Source organism: Cebus imitator, unplaced genomic scaffold (assembly GCF_001604975.1).
Source record: "Cebus imitator isolate Cc_AM_T3 unplaced genomic scaffold, Cebus_imitator-1.0 Scaffold93, whole genome shotgun sequence".
NCBI classification, from domain to species: Eukaryota; Metazoa; Chordata; class Mammalia; order Primates; family Cebidae; genus Cebus; species Cebus imitator.
In genome coordinates, this window is record NW_016107408.1 from 5,139,085 (window position 1) to 5,148,152 (window position 9,068).

The 9,068-nt window shown below is 53.0% G+C and overlaps 1 protein-coding gene across 2 annotated transcripts in view; it reads left to right on the top strand.

Moving 5' to 3' along the window:
- Nucleotides 1–319: 319 nt before the first annotated feature.
- Nucleotides 320–9,068, top strand: part of CDR2L (cerebellar degeneration related protein 2 like) — an 18,288-nt gene continuing 9,539 nt past the window's right edge. The window contains exon 1 of one of the 2 annotated variants that reach the window (XM_017535697.2): nucleotides 320–813. In XM_017535697.2, coding sequence (XP_017391186.1) covers nucleotides 735–813 — 79 coding nt within the window. In that variant the 5' untranslated portion in view covers nucleotides 320–734. Of the gene's footprint in view, nucleotides 814–2,615; nucleotides 4,121–9,068 lie in introns of those variants that run through there. The other variant, XM_017535698.2, reaches the window with a different exon arrangement.

A 9,068-nucleotide genomic window follows, 5' to 3' on the forward strand; every position in this document is an offset into this window, starting at 1 on the left:
AGTGCTGGGATTACAGGAGTGAGGCACCGCACCCGACTGGTGAGCAGCCTGCTCTAGGAGCTGAGTAGCCAGCTGTGAAAAAGAGACAATATCTAGGAGACGACAACTTCTAAAATAACATAATTTCAGACAAGAGAAGTAAACTGAATCGGTCGCGGCGGGAGGACGAAAGGGTTGATCTTGCAATTCCCAGACCGGGACGCAAGAGGGTCCCGCCCTCGGCCCCGCCTCCATCTTTGCATGCGCCTCCTGATTGGTCGGCGGCGGCCGGCCCCACCTCGCGGAGCGGGGCTCCGCAAGCTGCAGGCGGGCTCCACCGAGATGCAGCGGCGGCTCCGGGTGTCGCCCGGCGGACCAGGGGCAGCGCGGACCCAAGCTGGACAGGGGGCGCCCCCCGCGGCACCCGGGCGCTCCTAACGCCCCAGACCCGCCTGCGGGCCCGGATCCTCCCTGCCACCGTCCCACCCGCTGTCCCCGCCCCTCCACCCTTTGTGTCGCCGCCGCCCGCCCGGCGCCCCCGGCTCCGCTGGATCCCGGCCGGGCCGGACCGCGGCAACGCGCCAGGCCCCGCGTGGGCGCCCGGCGGGCGGCCGATGGCGAGGGGGCGCGGCGCGGGCGCTGTAGCCCGAGTCCCCTACGCGGGAGGCCCGGTCCGCCTCCGCCGCATTGTCCCGGGCCGCGCGACCCGGCCCTGAGCCGCGCTGCCGCAGCACCCGCCAGCCGCCTGCCGGGCCATGCGGAGAGCCGCTGGGATGGAAGACTTCTCCGCGGAGGAAGAGGAGCCCTGGTACGACCAGCAGGACCTGGAGCAGGGTGAGCGCGGGGGTTCCGGGGGCAGGAAGGCGGGGAGCGCCCGGTGACCCCTGTCCGCTTCTCCATTGTTGGGCGCTATCACCCCGGGAGGGGCTGGGCTGGACCCGGCGCGCCCGACTTGGAGGAGCGACATGTCTGGAGAACCCGGACGTGGAGAGAGGGGGCGCTGCCCGAGAAGACACGGACCGGACGGGTGGAGACCTGCAAAAGTGGGGGGCAGGGGGCACTCTTCCTATTTTCCCAGGCGACAGGGCATCCGTCATCCAGCTCGCCCACCCGGTCCTGGAGGCAGCAACTGCCCAGCCGCCTCTGGTATTGTTAACGGGCCTGAGCACTGGCTGGGAGTCTTTGGAGTACGGGAGGCGGCTCCTTCGTCATGTTTTGCTGGGAGGGTGGCGCGCGTGTAGAGGGAAGTTATCTCACACCAAAGCCAGCAGCACCCTTCCCTGCCAGGATTTATAAGCTCTAAGACTCCCAGAAAGTTTCCCTAACTTGCTTCCTACTCAGGGAGAAGTGGTGCCGGGTCCTTGCCGGTGAAGAAGCAGAAAGTCGAGTCTCCCATCTGCCTTCGAGAGTCGGGAGTCGCCTAGCCCTCCCCTGCCCGGTCCCCTTGCAAATGGCTCCTGGTTTGGAGGGGGTCAAAGTTCGGGAATTCCGGCCAGTGTGCCAGATGAGAGACAGAGTAAAGAGGGATCCATTTCCGCTGCCTACAGCTGCCATCTGAGGGCCTAATGGGCGACTGCAAGGGGGTTAGAAGCTGGTGATGAGGTGGCCGAAGTGACATCATTGGGAGTGGGGGTGGGGCTGTTAGGACAGGAAGGAGGAGAAGGCCTGCTGGAGTGGAGTTCGGGGCTACCCTCTCCTCCCCCAAGATGCCTCGTTCTTGGATGGTGAGAGCTGGAAGTTGGGAGGAAACATGTCCAGGGAGAAGTGACATTCCCACAGTCTCCAGCAAGCTAGGGGTGTGTGGACACAGGTCTGCTGCAGTCTGTGCAATCGTGCCCTACTGTGGTATGCCCACAGCCTGGTCTCCATCCACAAGGCCCCAGAGGGCTGACTTTGCCCTCATGTGCAGCAGCTACCCAGATCCTGCAGCCCCTGACCTACTTCCCCACATGGCCGAGATTGACTGGCAGATGAGGCTCTGTCCTTGTGCTCAGGACCAGGGTTAATCATAGCCTCCGGGGGGCCAGGGTGGGACTGGGGATGCTGGGCTAGACCCTGTGATGGTCTGTGCCCTGGACTCTAGCCTCAGCCTCCTTTGCCTGGAATGAGATACAGCCCCCCTCAAACACACACACACACACACACACACACACGCACACACACACACACACACACACATTGTGACAATGCCTGCTCCCATCCTGGGCACTAAATTTTTCCAGGAAAACCTATTACGCACCCCTTAAGTACCAGGCACCACACTGGGAGCTGGGAATAGTCACAGCCCTGACCCTGAAAGTATGCCCTGGCAGGTGAAGGAGGCAGGCTTGTAACTAACTGCAGGTGGCACAGTATTTTTTTGTTTTTGTTTTTGTTTTGAGACAGAGTCTCGCACTGTCACCCAGGCTGGAATGTAAGGGTACAATCTCGGCTCACTGCAACCTCCACCTCCTGGGTTCAAGCGATTCTCCTGCTTCAGTCTCCTGAGTAGCTGGGACTAAAGGGACATGTCACCATGCCCAGCTAATTTTTGTATTTTTAGTAGAGACAGGGTTTCACCATGTTGACAGGGCTGGTCTCAAACTCCTGACCTCAAATGATCTGCTTGCCTTGGCATACCAAAGCGCTGGAATTACAAGCGTGAGCCCCCGCACCTGGCGGGTGGCGCAGTATTATGGGCAGTGGTGAGGGCTTCCTGGAAGAGGCAGGCTTGGAAGGAAAGATTGGAAGCTGAGTTATTGAGAAGACGGTTTTCAGGGAGGTTGATGCTAAATATTGTTGCTGTCTCAATTCCTGCACCCCAATGAAGCCTTTGGCACTGTTCCTGGCTCAGATATGGAAAAGGAGCCAGGCCGTAGGGGTGGGAGATGTGCAGAGATGTGCAGCTTCTTGAGAGAAAAAGGTATCTGAGACTCCACCTGTGCTGGGGGAGGGATGGGCCCTGCAGACCCCGCTTCTCTGGCCCTGCTGGTCTGCAGCTGTTGGCCTGGCCTGGCAGCCCCAGTGGCAGCCAAAGGCCAGGAACCAGGAGGAAAAGCAGAAATGGGACAGTCTCAGAAGAAACTGGAGCTTCCCACCAAAAGCTGGATGTTTGTTTGCTGCAGGCCAGATGCTGTGCTGAGCCTGAGGACACAGTCTCTGCCCTCAGAGGACTCCACGTTCCATTAGAGGAGACAGAAATAGGATCAAACTCACAATGGTGTTAGAGTATGAAGGGTTCTGCAGCTGTAGGCCCAGCTACAGGGACAGCAGAGACTCAGAAAGGTGTATGCCAAGGCCCTTTTGAGCTGGAGACCCCAGGAGAGGGAGGGAAGGAGGAGTCAGAGGAAGGGATGCTGGTAACCAAGTCATGAAGCGACGTGAGAAGGCTGGAAAGTAAGGAGTAAGGGGCTGAAGGAAGCATCAGACACGGGTACTGAGGCATTCCCATGGGCCCTGCCCGCTCTGTGCCCCAGGGGCTGGGCGTGGAGAGCTGGATGGTGGAACAGAGCCAGGGCCAAAGGCCAGCCATATTGGGTGTCAGGAGCCTGTTGCATCTCCCAACCCCCAAATTCTCTTCCACACAGCTGCTCCCTGGTTGCCTGTGAGTGCCCCAGAAATGGCTTTCTCAGCCAGCCACCTGGTCTCCCCTCCCATCTGTTTCCTCCTGCCCCAAGGACAGGCCCTGACTCCACTTTCCAGAAGCTTGACTGAAGAGATCCTGTTTGACTTTGGTGCTCTGTCCTGGCGGAAGGCAGCCGTGGGGACAAGCAAGGTCCTAAATTCTCACTGTTCCCTCTGCTCACTGCCACGAGCACCTGTGAAAATAGAAAAAGCCATGAATTATTAAACATTGGCACTCCGTCTCTCGGCCTGCCTCCCTCCCCCACCTTGGACCAGGCATGGCAGGCCCTGTGAGTTCCTCTTTCCAGGCTGGGAGGCAGCTGCTGAGTCACAGATTTGAAGTCCTTGGTACCCATGCTCCCTGCCTGCCTTGCTGACCTTGAGTCCTCAGCCTCAGGACAGCTCTGACCTGGCAACAGGAGGGGGGTCCTGCCTCCACCCCAGTTACCCCAAAGGTGACCTGACCCTGATTCTGTGGACCCAGAGTGGCTGACAGTCATGCCCTGGAGCTGAGAATAGGACCCCACAGCCCTGCCAGGTGGTACTCATGTCTACTACCTGGGGCGCACACTCTTACCTTCATCCTCCCTGTACATGTTCCCTGTCCCTTTGCCACCTCTCTGCTCTGGAATCTATGGTGCCCCAGCCAGTGAGGGACAGTGGGATTTCTAGGTTTCTTTCTTTCTTTTTCTTTCTTTCTTTCTTTTTTTTTTTAAGATGGAGTTTCACTCGTGTTGCCCAGGTTGGAGTGCAATGGCATGATCTCAGCTCACCGCAACCTCTGCCTCCCGGGTTAAAGTGATTCTCCTGCCTCAGGTTCCCGAGTAGCTGGGATTACAGGCATGCACCACCACGCCCAGCTAATTTTGTATTTTTAGTAGAGACGGGGTTTCTCCATGTTGGTCAGGCTGGTCTCAAACTCCCAACCTCAGGTGATCCGCCCGCCTCAGCCTGTAATCCCGAAGTGCTGGGATTACAGGCATGAGCCACCACAACTGGCCTTCTAGGTTCCTTTTCTTTTCTTTGTATTTATTTATTTATTTTTAATAAAGATGAAGTTTCTCCGTGTTGGTCAGGTTGGTCGTTGGTCAGGTTGGTCTCGAACTCCCAACCTCAGGTTATCCACCCACCTTGGCCTCCCAAAGTGCTGGGATCACAGGCATGAGCCACCGCACCCAGCCTCTAGGTTTCTTTTCAAAGACAGGCTCTGAGCTCCCCAGACATTCCTTCTCAGGCCTCTGGGGTATTGCTTCATGTAAAACCCCTAAATCCTCCTGAAGGAGTCTCCAGAAAACCCTAGGGTCCAGGCAGGGGAGATGCCAGCCCAGACCTAATGTTTTGGTTTTTTTTAAATTTTGACCTGCACAGTTCAAACCCATAGCCCAGATTTAGTACCTTCCCCGGTTTGGTCCAGTGTGTCCCATTCATCTAGCTGTGACAGGCTGTTACTCCGTGTCCACTTCCTGCCTAGCCAGCTTCCGCATTCTCCCGTTCCCAGACCTCTCTCCTCTGAGCCTGGAGCAAGCACCAGCCCTCAACTAGCTGGCGTCCTCTCCCTAGCACTTGGCTCTACTCAGTACCCTGCTCTACAACTTCTAGACTCTTCCCTGATCCCTCCTGCGAGCTTTGAGCAGCTTAGCTTGCACTGTGATCCAGTTTCCCTAAAATGATCAGAGACCTGCCTCTCCACCCCCTACAACTTCCATTGTTTCTCTTTCTTCCCATCCCTGAATCACTAGCTGGCCCAAGTCGATTCACAGCCTTCAAAGGGCAACGTTTGATGTCTCTGGTGTATAGGTTGGTATACCACCCTGGCCCACCAGCATTAGAAATATACACATAGCCCAGACATTCACCTGGAATGGGGGGGACAAGACGTTGCACTGCACTTGGCCTTTCTTCCCTTACCTCTGATTCGGTGACTTTGCACTCTAGTTAAGCTGCAGGGGCTTCCATGCAGGCCACTCACGTGGATGGAGCCTCTCCTCCGACACCCAGGGCAGTAAGTGGAATCAGTAGCAATGGCCTCTTTGCAGACCATGTAACAGTTTCCAAGGGAGGAAACATTTAGAAGGGTAGCCCTTTGATCTTTTTCATGTATATCTCAATTAGTGAAAACTGTTCAGGGATGAGCTGAATTTTAGCCCCACTATGGAAAACAGGAAGATAGCATGACTCTGTCATCACAAACTGAAGGCAATCTAGCCTAGCTCCTGAGTCCTGAATTATGCCACACACATAACATAGCACAGGGCTATAGTTTAATCTTTTTTTTTTTTTGAGATGGAGTCGTTCCATCGCCCAGGCTGGAGTGCAGTAGCACAATCCCGGCTCACTGCAACCTCCACCTCCTGGATTCAAGTAACTCTCCTGTTTGAGCCTCCTGAGTAACTGGGATTACAGGTGTGTGCCAGCAGCCCAGCTAATTTATTTTTTTTATAGAGACAGGGGTCTCACTATGTTGCCCAGTTCAATGATCTTTACATCAAACTTCACACTTTGTAGATACCTACAGACTTTTGCCCAACTTACAGTTAACAAATTCATACAGCATATATCTTCATTCCCTTACTAGGTTTGTGTTAAGTAACTAGTTTTTAGTTTTTTGGTTTTGTTTTTGTTTTAAGATGGAGTCTTGCTCTTGTCACCCAGGCTGGAGTGCAATGGTGCGATCTTGGCTCACTGCAACCTCCGCCTCTTGGGTTCAAGCAATTCTCCTGCCTCAGCCTCCTGAATAGCTGGGATTACAGATGCGCACCACGATGCCGGGCTAATTTTTGTATTTTTAGTAGAGATGGGGTTTCCCTATGTTGGCCAGGCTGGTCTCGAACTCCCGACCTTGTGATCCGCCTGCCTTAACCTCCCAAAGTGCTGGGATTACAGGTGTGAGCCACAGCCACCAGGCGTTACGTAATTAGTTTGTCTTGGCATCCTCATCAGAAAGTTAATTGCTCCAGGCTAAAGGTTCTTATCTATGATTTATGATTTGGTTTCTTTGTTGTTGTTGTTGTTGTTGTTTTAAATGGCTGAGGTAGGTGTTTGGGAAAGCTGCTTTTGTTTTTCCAGTTTAAGTGGCTGCAGCCTTGCTCTAGGATAGGAGCTTTGCACGCCTTCTCCAGAAGACATCAGAACACAGGGCCGTCCTTTGGCTAAAACCCAGCCCTGGAGGCTCCACTTTGGCTGTTTCAAAACCTCACCTCTGTGCACAGGAGCAGACTCCAGATTTGTTCCTGTCAAGCAGCTCGGCTTTCACGTCCAGGCTCAGTGGCTGGTCAGGGCCCTCTGCCTCTCATAAGGCAAAGCCAGTTCTGCCCCCAGCTTGGCTATAGGCCCAAGGCTCTGCCCTCAGCTGCCCACCAAGAGTCACTGTTTGCCCGGCTCATCCCAAAGGAAAACTTCCACCCCAGGTCTAGGTTTCTTTGCAAAGACATCCCTTGGGCTCCCCAGCCATTCCTTCTCAAGCCTCTGTCCAATGCACAGCAAGGGCTCAGCTGAAACAGCCGTATCTAGGAAGCTTTCCGGGAGTATACAGCCCATCCAACCTCCAGGGACCCTAGAACTGTCGCTGTGTCTAAAAAGAGAAAGCGGTAGAGAGCTGGATCCCTGAACCACATCGTATTGGCCCCAGTAGAGTTGCCTTTACACGTCTTGATCTGATTTACATCATCAGCCTAGATTGAGAGCTGTTTTAAGCAGCCTTATAAAGTGAAACAGACCAGTGCTTTCCTGGACAGTGTTTTGACAGGATGCCTCAAGAAGGACTACCTTTTGTCCCAGGAATTCTGTTTCTAGGAATTCTGTTTCTAGACCTACCTTTTGTTCCAGGTACCTAGGCCTACACTTTGTTTAAGGAATTCTGTCTCCTAAGGAACTGCGTGGTGATTTGCACAAAATGTTTTGTACAACAAAGTTAATTAGTTTCTTTCTTTTTTTCAGAGATAGGGTCTTGCTTTGTCTCACTGGAATGCAGTGGCACAATCATAGATTACTCTAATTTGAAATTCCTGGACTCAAGCAATCCTCCCACGTCAAGCTCCCTAGCAGCTGCAACCACAAACATGCACCACCTTGCCTGGCTAATTTTTACAATTTTTTTGTAGAGATGAGGTCTCGGGCAGGTATGGTGGCTCACGCCTGTAATCCCAGCACTTTGGGAGGCTGAGGCGGTGGAGCACGAGGTCAAGAGATTGAGACCATCCTGATCAACATGGCAAAACCCCTTCTCTACTAAAAATACAAAAATTAGCTGGGCGTGGTAGCGCATGCCTGGTGGCTGAGGCAGGAGAATCGCTTGAACCCAGGGGGCAGAGGTTGCAGTGAGCCGGGATTGGGCCACTTCTCTCCATCCTGGAGACATAGCGAGACTGTCTCAAAAAAAAAAAAAAAAGATAGAGAGAGAGAGATGGGGTCTTGCTGTTTCCCAGGCTAGTCTAACTTTTGGCCTTAAGCGATCCTCCCATCTCAGCTTTTCAAAGCACTGGAACTATGGTATGAACCACTGTGCCCAATCTAGAGTTTGCTTTTTTTTTTTTTTCTTTTTGAGAGACAAGTTCTCGCTCTCTCCGTCCTCCAAGTTGGAGCGCAGTGGCACGATCACAGCTCACCAAGTAGCTGGGACAACAAGTGTGTACCACCATACCCAACTAATTTTCTTATTTTTTGTAAAGACATGGTCCCATTATATTGCCCAGGCTGGTCTTGAACTCCTTTGCTAAAACAGTCCTCCCACCTCGGCCTCCTGAAGTGCTGGAATTACAGACGCGAGCTACAATGCCTGGCCTGACCTATAATTTTTAGATCAGTCTTTTGTTGTTGTTATTGTTGTTGTTTGTGGGGTTTTTTTTGGGGGGGGGAGGTTATTGGGGATTTTTTGAGACAGGGTCTTTCTCTGTCGCCTAGGCTGGAGTGCAGTGGCACAATCTCGGTTCACTGCAACCTCTGTCTCCCAGGACCAAGTAAGTAATCCTCCTGCCTCAGCCTCCTGAGTGGCTGGAACCACGGGCACACGCTACCATGCCTGGCTAATTTTTATGTTTTTCGTAGAAATGGGGTTTTACCATGTTGGTCAGGCTGGTCTCGAACTCCTGACTTCAAGTGATCCAGCCGCCTTGGCCTCCCAAAGTGCTGGCATTACAGGCATTAGCCACTTTGCCCCGCCTAAATCACCAGTTTTTAAACTTTCTGTACTGTTTGATTTTTTTTTTTACATCAATTATGCCTTATGAAAAACATTAAAGATATTTTTAAAAGAAAACAGCCTTGTGAACTCAGCCTGAGCCTGCTCTAACAAACTCTTTAAAAACCTGTCCTCTCTCACCTTTCTCTGTCTCTGAATTAAGCTGCCTAAATCTTTTTTTTTTTCCTTAACAGCTTTATTGAGATTTAATTAACACACAATTCACTCATTCAAAGTGTGCAATTTAATGGTTTTTATTATAGTCACAGAGTTGTGCAACCATCACCACAATCAATTTTCCAATATTGTT